This window comes from Meleagris gallopavo, chromosome 22 (genome assembly GCF_000146605.3).
Source record: "Meleagris gallopavo isolate NT-WF06-2002-E0010 breed Aviagen turkey brand Nicholas breeding stock chromosome 22, Turkey_5.1, whole genome shotgun sequence".
NCBI classification, from domain to species: domain Eukaryota; kingdom Metazoa; phylum Chordata; class Aves; order Galliformes; family Phasianidae; genus Meleagris; species Meleagris gallopavo.
The window spans coordinates 6,574,352-6,590,629 of NC_015032.2; the positions used below are offsets into that span (position 1 = coordinate 6,574,352).

The 16,278-nt window shown below is 46.6% G+C and overlaps 1 protein-coding gene across 3 annotated transcripts in view; it reads right to left on the bottom strand.

Annotated features, from left to right (window-relative positions):
- The window catches only part of NKAIN4 (sodium/potassium transporting ATPase interacting 4), a 47,172-nt gene extending 30,900 nt beyond the window's left edge, over window positions 1–16,272 (bottom strand). For all 3 annotated transcript variants that reach the window (XM_010722412.3, XM_010722409.3, XM_010722410.3), the window contains exon 1: window positions 16,187–16,272. In XM_010722412.3, coding sequence (XP_010720714.1) covers window positions 16,187–16,240 — 54 coding nt within the window. In that variant the 5' untranslated portion in view covers window positions 16,241–16,272. The remainder of the gene's footprint in view (window positions 1–16,186) is intronic.
- Window positions 16,273–16,278: the final 6 nt, after the last annotated feature.

Genomic DNA, 16,278 nt, shown 5'->3' on the forward strand with positions numbered 1-16,278 from the left:
CTCAACACTCAGAGGAGAAAAGAGGATATTCAGCACTGACTTTCTGAATGATGTTCAGAATACAGCTCCCAGGAAGAAGACTGCTTCCTAGGAAGAATTTTTCTCAGTGAAATTATTGCCCTGTATTACCCAAATGCTCCTAAATTGGTGTCCTGCTTCAGGCCCGTTCTGTTTTGTGGGACCACATCTCCCCGCAGGGCTCAGCCTGATGCCAGAGGTACAGGCAGGTGCTGCACAGCAGGATCAGAAACTTGAGCTGTTCTACTCCCTTCTCTCCTGCTTGTGCCTCCTGATAGCATCTGAGTCCTGCACACTGCTGTGATTGCTGATTGCCGAGATCAGCAGCCAGGCTAAATTAATAAGCAGGTACTTTTGTGATCCAGGCAAAAAAAGCACTCTGACAAGAATGAGGAACTTGTTCTATCAGTAACCTACATCAACATTCAAACCTAAGTTTCCTAAACATAATTAAATTAATCAGTTGTACCCACGATGGCCCTGCCCCCAGGTTTTCTCCTCCCTCAGTGTCACAGCTCTGCTTTGGCTCTGCAGCCTTGCAATGGAAAGAGGGGACACAGGAACAACAGGCAGATGACTGTACGCAACAGACACAAAGATAATGAGTTTCTTCAACAAGTGCCTGATATTTTCATCAGTGAAATGCCCTGTATGGCACAGCCTTAGCCCAGGCTCTGGCTTTCCCTTCCCGCTGGAGGACTTGCAGCCCTCTCCCAGCCACTTCCTACCAACAGCGTTGGGCTTGCAGAGAGCCTCAGTGGGGGGGAACCTTCTCCTACCAGTAGCACAAATTTTACTCTTGAGCCAAGTATATTGAAGATGTGCCATTAACTCACCAGCCATCTCCCTCGGGAGATCCTCTAGCATTTATGAAGCCATCTAAACACTCGAAAGGCTGTGAGGCAGAGCAGCGCAGGAGATCAGCAGGAATTTAATTTTGTAATAGATTTATTTCCTACCAACCAGGCATTATACTACGTGATTACTTCTGCTCTGCCAGCTGGGGTTTGTTCTCATGGTAGAGATGCAGGGAAAAAACGAAAATTCTTGGAGTTGTTGGCTATAGGATCTGACCCTATAACCCCTATCTTAAGCATGGTCTGCTCAGCTAAAATAGCTAGGTAGCACTTTGTTCTTGCATCTTGCTGCTGGAAGAAAAGAGCAAGCACATCAGGGGTTGGATCAGGATTCACAGTGCTCATAGCTCACGAAATAGCAGCTGGACAGTTTACACAGAATCATTGCTATCCTTGTTAACTTTTACACATTTATTGGAAACTGTAATTTTATTTTCCATCTGGTTAACCCATAGTTGAATTGTCAGATATTCTACCGATAGTTTCCCAAAGGAGGAAGAAACTCTTACTTCAGGCTCAAAAAATCCAAGCTCAGTTCTTCTGTCATGTGCACGCAAGAGGGAGGCTGACTGTGACACAGAGAGCATCTCCCACCTTGAGCTCCATGGAACAAAAAGTTCACGTCCTGTGAACCCTGCATGTCTCACTCCCAGCTGGCACCTGCAGCATGTTCTCCTCACAGAGACCTACCAGCGTCCTGGGAGTAAGAAAAGCATCTCTTTGGGACCTCCTGGAGCTGTTTTTCTCACCCAGGGAGCTGCTTTCTGTGGCTCCTCACTGCAAACAGCAGTGGGAGCTGGAGCAGCTGAGCCCCTTAATTAGGTCATGGCTGGATCACGGGTACAGCACTTGCGCTGCCCAGAGCCTCTATAGGAAAATCACATCCCAGCAACAGGGGCAAAGCTTGGAAGGGAATGGATGTCAGAGCAGGAATAATTCTTCAGAACTTTGTCCACAGGAAAGTGCAGGGCCCTGTTTCAGTCTGTGCTCAACAGCTGGCTCCCTCCCTCCCTGACACTGGAGATAAGTGGTAGCGTTGCTTTAATTTCCTCTTGCTCCTGCTGCAATGCCAGATTGCTTGGATATTCATAAACAGAAGGGGTTTAATGAAAATTATAATTAGAGCCCTGTGGTGCTCTCGCAGGTCGCCTTTACACTGGGCTGCCTATTTACATTACAAATCAGGCTGGTGTCACTGCAGACTCTGCTGCAGGAGAAGAGGATTCATTAAAAGGAAAGTACAGGGCTTGCGAGAAACACGGGAGAAAGAAAATGATATTGTTATTGTTAATAATCTAGGAAATCGGGAGCTGCCACGGTCTCGCTGCAACTTTGCTCCGAGAAGAAAAGCCCATTTGTAATCATCCTGCAGCAGGCGGGGAGATGGCACGGCCACCCAGCAACTTCCACCAGTAATTACAGTACAAATGGACCCTTTTCATAGAGCATCTGTTTCTCGTGGAAAGCAAAGTGGCAATGAAGATTTTATCTCCCTCACCGGGATGCAGAGAAGCCCTCTTAGCACTCCAGCCTAGCTGTGAAGTTGTAGGCATAGGGGAAGACAACATGTGAAGCCAAAAGGCATGGATTCTCCATGATGTTACAGCTTTCTCGTTCCACTTGCCAGCAGCTACATATGGTGCTTTTTGCCCTGCTGTAAGAGCATGAGCAGCAGCTCCTCGAGACAGGCAGAAGCCCTCATCCTGGTAAGCACTGGAGCTAACATGAGGCACAGCGTGCAGTCTGGTGCTGGAGATCCCTATAAGATCTGGGCCCAACTCAGAGGGCACAATGCAGAGGCTGTGTATGGGCACTCAGCCTGGCTCCCACCCCAGCCAGCACAAACCAATGTGTTCCTAAATACATCTCCTGAGTTTGGCTTACCTCCATCAAAGTGGTCAGACAGATGTGTTAACCTTCTTTTCCCACCTATACAGTGAAATTAGAAATAATACCCTCATTTTGCACAGACGATAGTTGGAGATTTAGGTTGTATTTGTAAAATTCTTCTTTAATATTTCATATTAATGCATCGGCAGGAACGGTACCATCATTGTAACAGAGCTTTTATTGGATGCCTGCATCCCCATAGTGATTACCAGAGGTGGTATTTTAGGTTGGGAACCTTTCTGCACCCCATCTCCTTCCCCTCCACTGTCACGATTCCACTCCTGAATCCCCCAGGTTCAGCCCAGTCACAGGGTGATGCACCCTGAGCAGATCCCAGCAATGCCCAGCAAAGGATGCTGAGTCAGTTTGCTGCCAGACTCCCCACTGCTGCTCGCCCCTGTTATTAATCTCAGCCTGCCCTCTGCGGTCGGAGGACATCACTTCGGTCTCATAAACAGCTGGGAAGTCAGAACAGAGCAGATGAGCTAATAGTGCAGAAGTATTTGGTTAATATATCAAAACTTACTCAGGAGACCTTCCCTTCTGCACGTCATGGCAATATGCAGAAAGTTTTCAGGCAAATTAGAAGCTGGAGTATTTTAGGAGTCTGGCCACAACCCGGCCAAGTGATTTGCTTGCATTTCATGCACGCTATCGTCAGTGTAAAATCACTCATACTGCAACAGCTGAGCTGTAATCATCACTAGTAACAAACTGTTGTTCGTGCTCTGCCAAAAAACCACCCTAACGTGAAAATGTGCTTATCCTGCTTAAAAAAGGTCCACGAGTGAAATTCCCCATGTAAAACTGTGTTTGAAAAAGTTGCCATTTTTGCAGCTGAAAAATAAATATTGGTGAAGAAATCCTGACTGCTGTCCCCCACAGAATGCACTAACAAACTTCCAGGCCTGCCATCAAAGCACCAGGTGGTAAAAAGAAAGAATATTTTGGAAATGAAAGTGTTTAACAGCCCAGCTTCTGGTTTCAGTAAAATGCTTTTGACAGGAAGGGTTTTAAGTCGAAACAAGCAGGAGAACAACTATTCTGTTGCAGAGACCGCCCAAAGCTTTTGGGGTATCTCAAGACTTTTCCAATAACCACAGTTCCCACAAACAACCTCCCTGCTACAGAGTGGCAGGAAAACGAATCAATCACTATTGGCTTTCATCGTCCCATTGCTTCACCGGGTGAAAATCAATCCTGCTTATAACTGATTCATTACTTTTGTGACTGCAGGTAACAGGTGCAGCTCCAATGGCCTCCTAGGACTGCAAAGTGCAGCTCTTGGGTCTCCTCCCCAGCTGTGACCTCAGCAGACATCCAGCTCTCTTTTTCTTAAGTCAAGAAAAAGCAAAGAACAAAGACACATAGACAGCTTCAATAGATGAACCAAGTGAGGACGATGTGCAGTGGAGATGGTGAAGTTTTGGCACATCTGGTTGAAGTGATGCTGAAGTGCAGCTTTTCTCTATGGTGGTTTGACAGAGCAGCTCAGGGAGCACAGTCTGCTCTGAGTGGCTGAGAAAGGGTAAGAGCACTTCTCTGCTACTGGATCACTGCTGGAAATAAGCACTACAGGGCAGAGAGGGTTGGGTTTAAAGCACAAGAATGAGCCAAGTGGAAGTCAGGGAGCTCACAGTGTTCTGCCCTCCTATCTGTGCCGTACTGGAGAGGGGTTTGATAACACGAAGGATTCTTATCAAAGATTTACTGGCAATAAAGTATTGTGACTAAAAAAAAAAAATCCCCAGGATTTAACAAGTCCTTTCATGTGTATTAATGGCATCAAATGTATTACTTTCTGTGCAGTGTTCCTTTTGTTTTTTGCATTTCGGCCCAAGCAGATGATGAAACGAGACCCATGACATTCACTTTGATGGAGGCGAGCTGCAGGCTTTCCAACAGTGTAAATAAGGATTCAGTGCCTTTTAAAAAGCATTATTTTAAAAGCAAAGCCCTTTTGAGTGAGGGCTCAAATGGGGTTATTTTCCACATGACCAAACGTCAAAAGGAAAGCAGCAGCCCTATCCATACTCTTATCACCCTTCCTGAGTCACCCACTGGATAGATTTGTCACAAGGTGAAATAAGAGCAAGTCCTCGATTTATTATCATTTTCTACTTGTCCTCCCTAATGCAGCTCCTGCCAGGATGAGTTTGCTGTGGGAAAGTGGAATGAAACCAGGCCTTTCAGTGCAGCTAAATAGGGCTGGGGGAGGGTTTCCTTAGGAGGGGGATCTTCCTCATTATGAGTGGAAAATGTGCAACGCAGAGTTTTCATCAGATGCTGCCCAGCCTTCCAATTAGGACGGCTGAGACAAACAGCTCCGTTATTACATGCGACTGTTTATACAGTGTCACTCAGCCATTGTTTATTTCACGAGCATAATTTATCTCTTCTGTTGTGCTACCCAATTTGTTTGGACTTCCAGCCCAGTTTCGTCGCACACATCCTTTGGCCTCCCACCAGCCCACTCCCCAATTAAGTTTCTGAGCGCGTTGCACAGCGGTCCCCCCTCCCTTCCTCCCCTTCCCCCCCTTGTTTCCAGGCTGATGTCTGCATCCCCTTCTCACTGCAATGCTCCCCGGGGCTCCTACCCCAACCCCGCTGGCTGCCCGTTCCTCAATGCCTCATGGTTTATTCAACAGTCAAGCTGCATTTCTTTTCCCTCTCTCTTTTTTTTTCTCTCCTTTCTTTCTTCCCCTCCTTTTTTTTTTCTCTCTTCTCCGCTCTTTTTTTCCCCTCTCCTTTTAAATCAGAGGCCAGTCAATAGGTCTCACTTCGGCAGCTTGGTTCTTTTGCAACAAACCTCAAAACCAACAAGCCAGCTGTATCTCAGCAATGCAGTCTGGTGACTTTGCAGGGGCTGAGCCCTGACCCATGGGGCGGCAGCTCAGAGGCAGAGCACTCGTGAGCACTTGTCTCCAAAGGGGACAAAGATGTGCCCTCTATTAACATCTACTACAAAAGCTTCATCCAAGCTTGGCCTTGCCTTCCTGCTCCCAGTAGCACTCCCTTTGGGGTGCGAGATGATTTCTCAGACCTGGAACACTCCCATCCTTGGGCTGCCTTTGCTCCAAACTTTCCAATCAGTTTTCTCACTCTTCTTGCTTGCAGCACTGCCTTCAAGGATTAGCTAAAATAGAAAAGTGCTAATCCACGTTATGGAAATTCAAATCCTTGTTGCTACGTTAAGTTGTTTCAAGGAAGTTTAATCTGGCAAGACTTGGAGGTGAAATCCACTGTTTAAAGTGGTAACAGAATCCATGCATCGCCTCTTCTATTAGTGTGAAAGCACTATAGATGCAAGAAGCAGCATTATACTCCCTGGCATAGCAACTTTAGGCTACCACGATCTCTGATGTGCGCCAGCAAAATCCCATTGAGCACTCAGCTCCGGGTTACAGCTGAATGAAGGATTTGCTGCTGCATTCCCATTCCCACTTTGTTTGCCAGCATTGGTTTTCCAGGATTTCTGCTAGAGATGTGCATAGTGCGCTGCCACCTAACAGTGGGACTCCATCTAAACGCCTGTTGTTTGTAGGTTAGTTTCCAAAATTTCAGCGATGAACTTCATGTGCCCACGGGAGCCACCACGAGACAAAAACTTGGCAACTGTGAAACCTGGGTTACGTCTTGAGTGAAGAAAGCATCCTTTCGGTAAGCAATCTGCAGAGGAGTTTACTGGCTCTCCGCCTCCCATCACTATGAGCTGCTTCAGAAATTCATCATACTTTAAATGATTCACTCAAGTAGCCATTCAGCCCCAGTTCATAGATTGCAGAGCCTTTATTACACAGCTATATATTTAGCACTGAAATGATTCTGAGCAGTTGTAACAGCCCTGTCATCTAAGGAATAAAACAAAGAGCCATTATTCATCAAAAAGGAGACACAGTCTTTATTGTCTGAAGCCACGGTAGAGTTTTTATATCTCCCTATCTGTTCTTTCAGGCTGTCACACAACTCAGTTTTAAGCTGTTTCAGTGGCAGCCCTGGAAGCTCAAACCCTCCTATAACATCTCATAGCTGACCTCCCAGTTCACATTGGTTTAGACTGACATCAGCATTGATCCTGAGCACATTAGATACGACCAATGGCCTAAGAGCAACAAAACCAACCTTTCTAGAAAAGCTTGAAGTAGATGGCAGTCTGGCTGAGTAAGGAATTAAAGGTAGATGGGTTTATTTAAAATCATGATTACAAGCAGTAATAGAGGAGTGTGTGTTTTGTGCACTGATTACATCCAGAAGATCTGCGTCCAGGCTCTGTCTGATGGCAGAGATTGGTGTGGCCGTAGGACCCCAGAGGTGTGTGTGCCAGCTGTTCTGGTGTGGACCCTGTTACCTGCCAGCCCTCCTGGGCCATGTCCTGCTGCCCTTGGTGGGTGCATGTCCAGCATGGGGCTGGAGGAACCAGCCTGGTTCTCTGGATCTGGACAACGTGAGACATACCCAGCATCCCTGCCTAGCACCTACTTGACTTCCTCTGTGCCTTTGGGAAAAGCAGCCAGATTTGGAGCCAGAAGACTTCTTTCAACATGCACTTCCATGGTGCAAATGAGTCCATGAAATGCAAATGAAGAAGCACCTCTCACAGAACCAACCACCATCGCTTTCTCCTCAGGCTTCTGAGAGCATTTGAGAATCTGTTGGCATCAGCATGAATGCAGAGGAAAGAGGACACAGGAAAGATACATCTGAGGAGTGCTGTGCACAGGCTCCCAGCAAAGCAGCTGTTTGCACAGCGAGGCAGACCCAACTTTCCTTCCTTTGAATGTTTCCTCTCTGAATAATGAGATGGGAAATTTGAAGACCCAGAATCTTAAAAAAGTGGCACACATTAAAGAAAGAATTGCCCTTTCCCAGCTTTGTAATTTGCTTTAAGACGACAATCACATCTCCAAAGCCCCATGCTCCTTTTTCTCCATACGCTCAGGAAGTGCAGAGCTCCCGTTACACTTCTCCCAGCACCCCGCCGAACAGCCAGCAGTCTCCTAGGCTAATTAGCCACACTGTATTCTGCACATATTTTGCATTTCTGAGTAATTAGGATAATCAGATTTCTCCCTTAATTCTGTACGTATACACCATAAGCAGGTGTATTGCCTTTCCCACAATGATATCACAAGAAGCGCGTTGTCTGCTGGAGGTGTGAATGCCAGCCGCCTGTCAGAGCCCATTTTCATCTCACACATGGAAATCTGCTGCTAACGGATTACCAGGAGCCATGGGAAATTAGGAACTTGATTTGGGTGAGTAGCCAGTAGCTCAGATATTTGTGCAAGCTATCTCAATGCACAGAGCCTTCATATCTGGCCAGAGATTTGGCCATTCTCTTCACAGCCCTCCAGGAAAGTGCTGTGAGTGTGGCACAGGGCTCACTTGGCCCAGAACCTCAAAGATGTTCAGGGTTCTGCAAAGTGTAATAGCCCTCGTCCTTGTCCTTGAGCATTTGGCCTTGGGGCTTTCACAGATATGGGACTATTTCCCTCTTAACAGAGCATCAAGGGTACAGAATCTTTGAAGAGGGCTGAGGATGCTCCCACACCCCATAGCATGGAGCTAAGTGCTCCTGAGCACCTGAGCTGCAGCAGGAATACTGACAGACCTTGCTACACAGCCTCCACAGAAAGACCACCTATCTGAAGAACTTCACATATGAGAAACGTTTGCTTGTAGAGCTTAGAGTGCAACCCAATATACACTCAACACAAAGAAGCGGAACGATGCTCTTGTTGTAGCACTACTGTAAGAATAATGTCCAAACCTCACAAGTATGAAAAAAACTGATTATGACCAGGGTTTAGATCCCTCCTGATCTCCAAGTTAACCTTCCTGGTACCAAGATTAAGCATTGGTTACTACAGAGATAGTTTTCAGGGAGTGACAAACTGTTAATTGTGGTAAGGCTGCTTATCCATGGTGGCTGAACACAGCATACAGAGCAATCCATGCAAGGTTACACTCAGTATTTTGTAAGTTCTGCATGGGTAATAAAATACCCCATTCCCTTCTTTAGTGTCCTCCATCTCACCTTCCCCATTCAGCTGGAACGGTGCTTACAGATGAACTATCTCCAGAGAACAGCACTTGGAAAACAGTGCAGCACCAGGCACTTTAATTAGTCCAAGGCTGTTGTCAGGGTCACCATGGACAGGGGAGAGGTCCCTGTTTCCCAAAAAAGTCTCACAGGAGACATCTTCCCAGGCTTCATATATTTGCCGTCATAGTGTATTCATTCGAGCACCAGGATTCATTTTTTATTAAGTATATTTATCTCTGGAGAACTTTACCCAAACTTTCCTCAGTAATATCCAGTTCTTGTTCTCTCTTGACTTTGGTCAGGTTGCCCAGTGCTCAGTAAAGAAGAAGAGCATGTGACTGTTCTCTTGCTTCATTCTAACCCACCTCCCTTAGGTCAGCAGCATCCCATGTTGTTCAGGGGTGGCACAACAGCATCCCTTCTCTACAGATCTTGATGTGTTCTCATCTCCTCTGAGATGCACAAGACATGGAGACTGGATCCCACGCAAATTCAGCTCTCCCATCCCATTGCTGTGCTGCTGTGACAGGGTGGCAGCTTGTGCTCCTGTGCTTCTGGGGCGGACATCTGTGTGCTTGATGCGTCGGCACAGAGAAAATAGATTGGTGATCCTGGATCTCTAGAGTTTTGAACATCAGTTGAAAGAACCAGAGAAGGAAAAATAGGGAAGAAAGCAGGTGTTTTGCTGGCCTGGGAGAGTCTAGAGAGCAGGTGGGAAGCTGCCTGCTAGGCTGGCCAGTCGCTGAGAGGTGGCAAAAGAAAGTTGGCACAGCAACTCCTGATGTCTGCCTTCTTCGAGCAGGTGACGAAGGCAAGCTGTTGTCTCGATTCCCACAGTATATTTTCATTAAGCTGTGGCAGATGGCAGTGGAGGTCACCGCTTCCACACCATCATCCTTTCAGCTGAAAGGTGTCAGGGAATCTGACACCTCAATTACTAAAGCAAGACTCATCCAAACAGCATCCAGGATGAAGGACGAAAGGGAATTAGAAAAGCTGCTCTCCTAATTTCCATGAATCCTCACCTTTGAGAGAAAATCTGGGACGAGAACTTCCCTGATAAACAACATATTTCTGCCTAACATCCCGACACAGAAGCAGCTGCGCTGAGAACCAGCCACAGACACCAGAAAAATGGCAATTAAGTCCTTGTGGAAATGAAAGCAAAAAGCACCCCTTGGAAAAGGCCATTGATGCTAATGAGCTACAGCAAAGTCAAGGGAGGATCAATTGATCTTACCCCAGCAGAGAACTGCTGCTCACTTCCCTCTAGCCTGTGAAACGTGCAACGTGAAGTAAAACAAAGCTGCCATGCTTTGCTTCACAAGGGTTTTCAGAAGTCAGCCAACCCACAGAGACACAAGTGCAACATCACCGCTGACTTCTCTGTGTTCAACGTGAAATGCGGTTCTGATACGGCGGTGAAAAGCAGGATCCTTGCTGAGACACCAATCTTTCTCATCCCAACTGTTAATACCCACCTTCCTTTTACTACTTTACCATTATTATTTTCCTAATTGTTACTACTATTAATCCTTGCTTTTGTAATCCGTACAGTCATCCATGGCAAAGAAGATGAAGTGAGAGTCTGACCTCATCAGAGCTCAAGGAACAAAAGTAGAACTTATTTGTTCTTATTTTGGGATCTCAAAATCATAATACGGTTTTGGAATGGTTATGAAATATCTCAGATTGGCAGCTCTGCATGGTGTTACTCATTGAGTTTCCTTCAACAACAAAAACACCAAAAAGCATCGGCCTACAAGGAGATAACAAATAAGTTTAGCAGGACTGAGCAACACCAAAGCCTGTGCTTTCTTTGTGAGCAGTTTTCCCTTAGTATTTAGGAACGACATCAAAATTCCCAACTCAAAGACATTAGAGATATTTGGAAGATGAAAACATCCAGGACATAAAATTAAAAAAAAAAGACCACCAAAACGCAAATTTCTTTGTACTGAAACTTTTCAACTTTTTGACAGAAGCTTGAAAACACTTCTAAAAAGTTCAAAATATTTGGGGTTTGGCACAATAAAGCCACCGTCATTTCCAGCAAACATTGCTGAATGCCAGAAAATTTTCATTTTGGGGCCAGAATTGTCCTTTTTTTTCCCTCTCATGCTTTAGAGATGGAGAATGGAAAAACAATGCACTTTTGAGATAAAAAATGTTTCCACTTCGTTGAAAAGTCTCTTTCAACCAAAACTCACTACAGACACAACCTGCGCAGTCAGGTCCGCTCATGACATCTACTCCAGCCAACACAAAGGGAACACCACAAGCATAAGGACATTAAATCAGAAATAATCTTTTTAAAATGGAAAGGTTTGATTGTACTGACCTTAAACTCAATGCTTTGTTAATGGGAGAAGGGAAAGCTACAGCTGGGGCACTTAGGGCTTGCTAGATCATACGCATTTTCTCAAATGCTGGAAAAGCAATGGGCTATTCCAGGGTTTTCCTGGAGGAAAAGCGATCACAATCTGGCCTTTGTTATCCAGCTTATTCTCCAAGAGTTCCTACTTGAGGGCCCCTGGAGCAGATTCTTGGAAGAGCTCCATTTTGCACCCCAGCCAGAAGGCTCCGAGTTTCCGTATATTATTAGCACACAATGGAGCAACGTCAGCCGCGCTGGGAAGGGCCCCTGGCAGCCACAATGCTCCCAGTCCCAACCCCACACCGGGCAGGGGAGAGGGGCTCCCTTCTGGGGAAAATCCACCTCCTTCTCCTCCTGCACGGCCCTGGTGTTCAGGGACAGAAAAGGCAGGAGGCAAAGCAGCAGAGTGCAGTCAGGCAAAGGCACGGCGTCAGCCAAAACCCAGGCCGAGGGCTCCGGGAAGAGTTGACCTCAGCACCAGCCTGCCCTCAGCTGCTTTTTGGCTTGGGCTTTCCCAAATGACATTCCTGGTCTGAAAGTGCTAGATGGGTTTGGTCGGAGGGCACAAGGAAACTTGATTCCTGTGAGTCACTTGCAATCTCTGCCACCACCACTATGGGAAACATGGACGTGGGCTGCTGCCAGTGCACAATCTGCATTGAAACACGCTGTGTGTCTCCAGGCCCCTCTTCCTTGGTGCTGCTCGGAGCTTTTGGCCTCAGACCACTGCTGCATTACAGACTCCAGCTGCTCAAGGAAAGAGAGAAGAAAAAAAAAAACGAAAAAAAAACTACCACATCCAAAAATTCAACATTTTGTAAGAAAAGCCCCACAACTCCAAAACTAAAAATGCTTGCCAGCACAGCAAGCATTTGCCAGCACATTTTTGATTTTTTGCCAAAACATTCTAGCCAAAACTTTAGGAAGAAAAAAAAAACAAAAAACAAAAACCCAGAACTGTCTATGGAAAGCAGATACTTCTCACAAAAATATTCATTTAGTCAAATCCCCAGGTTTCTACTGAAAGTCAGCATCAGTGGAAAATGCTGACGAGCTCTATTATTGGCACAGCTTTAATTTTCCTTTGTCTGGAACAGACACGGAGAGGACAGCATCTGTCAAATGTAGTCTTTTGACTCACGGTATTATTTAAAATGGTCTATTATTGTATGAGGTCTCCAGGAGAGGTTCAACCCATCACGGTGCTGGTTGCTGTGTGCACATACGGTTTCTCTTCTAGAGGGATTATAATCTGAACACAAATCCTGGAGAAGATAAATAGTTGGAGCATAGGGTAATTTCACATTGGTCCCAATCAGCAAAGGGACGCTGTGCTCACCCCTGCACCTGCTCTTTCCTTTGGTGCTTTGTGCTCAGCCATGTCCCAGCTGCTGGGCTCTGAGCTCCCCAGGAGATGCAGGAACCTGCCCAGCTCTGCGGGCAGCTGCAAAGCAGGGAGAGATGGTTCCCTACCCATTTCCCTACCCTTTCACTGCAATCCTGCTTGCCCCTTCCCATGGATGCTCTCCCAACCTTCCCTCTGCAGACCGACCACATTGAGCCTGACCCATTCTCCTGCCCTCCCTGACGTGTGCAATCCCACGTGCCTATCTACCAGGCTCCCTTCTACCCCAGCCCCATCGCTTCATGCCCTGCCCAAGCTGACACAATTCCTTTAGGTACAAGGGAGCAGTTAAGAGAAGGATCTGCACTGGTTTCAAATAGTTTCCAGCACTGGTCACCCCCTTCTGTAAGAGATTAAAAAGGCATTGCCAAGAAGGAGAGCAGAGGAAAATAAATAAATAAAGATATATAGTTACTTTTGGTTAGTCTCTATGTGCAGCCCCATCCCATTTGAGGTATTAGTCACTTTTTCCATTAGAAGCTCTTATTCTATGGGGATTTATAATGTATCTGTAAAATTGTCTCCAGGCTTTGCTTGGCATCTGAGCTCTCAATTCATGGACAGAATGTAAAGAAACTGCAGTTGTTTGATTTACTGGGACAGGGCACAGGGAGGGAGAGATTTTTTCCATGCTCAGCTTGGTGGAAATAAATTCGCGTAGTGCTTTCAGGACATGATCACTTATTACTGTAGAAAATACACCAGTTGAGTGCAATCTCAGATCACGTTCTCAAGCATGGTCTTCCCCACAACCCACTCACAGGAAAAGCCTTGCCCTTTTTCCAACTCTCATTTCTACAAGGGACAAGGGCACAAACTCCAGGATCCAAACACCCTGGTGCCTCTCCCATCCGCAGGGTGTTCCTGGCCTGGCTGTTCCCATGGACTTCTGCTGTAGACAGGGATTGGTTGAGAAGAAGGGCAGGATCCAGTGCAGCAACACACAGCAGGACCTGAACCTCCTTGCAGTGCTGATCAGCTAGACAGCAGGAGCTTGAGGTGGACATTGCAGGCAAACAATAACCTAAAATTGGAACGTGGCAAATTACTTATTCAAACGCCAGCCTTCCTCTCCCCCTCTTGATTAGCAAACCGCTGGGGAGCCAGCCCTGATTTTCTCCAGGCAGTCGTGCTCAGCTCCATTCCTTTTGCTCAGTCCTGAGCTGCCCACGGGGCTGCAGCCCTCGTTGGTATTCACGCTGCGTTGCAGCCCTCCCTTCCCTTCATGGGCTGTTCTGCTCTCCAGCTGGATCACAAAACTTTTTATCTGCATGCACAGCAGTGATTAATAAGTTCAGTTTCTATCTTTTTCTTTTTCTTTTCTTTTTTTTTTCAGGGAAACATTTAAGCTGCAGTTTGCAAACACTTCCCAGTACACTAACTCAACTACTTGCACCTAATAATAAAGCAATCTCCAAAACACACTGCAAGCCAAATCATCCTCCTTTTCTTTAAGGAGAGGTGTCGTTATTTCATGTTTCCATTCACTGCGTATAAATGAAGCCTTGAGGAACAGACAGGAGAATATATAATGAAACAGAAGGACGTACTGCAGAACTGGAATGGGAAATCCCACAGCTGAACTCCTCTCTCCCATTTAAATGAAAGGCAAAAGCACCACTGCCCACAAGGAGCCAGGATTCACCCTGGCACTTTGGGAGACAGCAGCACACAGGGAAGACTGGGAAGGGTTCAGAGTATCAAATGAAGCAGAGCAGAGACACGAGAGGAACAAAGGAAGTTCACGTCGTTATAATTTATTGATGATCTTGGCCTGATTGCTTCAGTGTTTTGTCTCAGCGGAGCGCACTGCTCAGCAGAGTCCTGCAGGTCACTCAGTTGTACTGATGTGGAAATGATGCGACGGCTTACAGACAAGTTTGACTTACAAGAAAATAAATAAAATAAGCACCAGGATGGGACTCAGCCTCACCCAAGCACTTGCTGGGAAGCAGCCAGGATCTCCTGACCTCACTCCCAGTGGAGCGGAGCTCCAGGAATTCCCTCCCCATAGCTCACATTTTTCCAGCTCTACCAACACCCAGCGAGTGCCATGGGAAATCACTACGGCTCAGGCATCCAAACTTGCTTAAGAATGAGCCAAACCGATTCTTTTCTTCAAGGAGGAGGGTCTTAAGGAAAATAAAATGCTGGGGGTTCTTTGTCCCCGTATCTTGGATACGGAAAAACTCCCACGCTTGTCAGAAATAAGAGCAGCACCGGCAGCCCATGGCTTTCTCTTTTTCTTACTCTTTTTTATTTCCTTTCCTCCAGTGTATGCAAGTGTGTGCCTTAAAGCTGGATGACACAGTGATGGGTTTAAGAGACAGTGAGTGTTGCGATGCCAGTTTCTAGTGTAATACAGGGTACAGCTTCTTTTTTTTCTGTGATCATGGGTGAAAAATCAAAAGAAATAATCCAGAAGGCTGAATGCACTCCCTGGCCATTCAGCACGCTCATAAATATGCCTAGCGAGACGCTTTGTGTAAAAAACTTCTATTCTGCATTTTGTTTAACTGTGAGCCAAATCTTCCATCCCCATCTTCTGCCTGCACTCCTCGCAGTTAGTGGGGCTGCATTCCCACCCCGCTCCCCATCAGTTTTAGGCCAATGGCTTACATTTGAAAACTAGCAGGTTCTCATTTTGTTCTATTGATTTTTCTCCCACCTCCAGCCAAATGCCCGCTTGCTGGTTGCCTCTTGGCAGAAAATAAGCTGCTGTTACAGTAAGCAACTCCCAAACGAAGAGTTTTAACTAGATTCGCCCTTTGGCATTAGCTCACCATTCAACAGAACTTAGGAGAAAGCCTGCCATTTCCTGCACACCGCTAATGCTCCAGAATAAAGCAAATTTGGAAATGAAATTAACTACGTATAAGCTGTCATTTCCTTTTTAAGGCTGGAGGAGCCCTGGAGACCATCAGCTACTGACAAGAAGGGGACCCTCCAGGTCCAAGCTGGATGCACAGACACTCGGGAACAAGCAGACCTTTGTTATCACCACTCACACCAACACACACACAGATGTCACCGGGATGAGCAGCCTTTGCCCACAAGGGACACTTTCTGCACGCCGGCCAGTTTATTCCTAAAGAAATATATGCATGAGCACATTGCATGTAGCACATCACCCTGAGGACGGCTGAAATAATTCCTTCCGCGCCTGCATAGACCCTTCGGTGCAGGGTGGGATCCAGCTGCCTTAACTCCTTCTTGCAGCCACACGTAGAAGGGCTGAAGGTATCGAGGCATGGAGGAAGTTTTGGTTTGGTTTTGAGCATCGCCACCAAACCTGCTGGGATTCCTTTGATGGACAGATTTTCTTTATTGTATTTCATAAACACAAACTTATAAATTTAGGAGTTGGAAAGAAAAGAAAAAGAAAAGAAACAAAAGCATAACGACCACATTTCTCCGAGTTTTAAGAACCAGCAGAGCAGCTCACCCAGCAGCGCAGCCTCACCGCGAAACGAAGTTGTGGAGGGACAGTCCCGGAGCTCCCCCGACCCCGAAGCACCGCGGGCTCCTCTCCGGCCCGGCAGCCCCATCCCCATCCCGGGCAGCTCCCCGGAGCTCGGGGAGCCGGCACTTACCAGCTGCAAAGTGCAGAGGAAAATCAAGGTGCAGCGTCCGGTGCAGCATCCCATGGTCCCCGAGTGCGCCGGGGCAAGCAGCGGGATAGGGA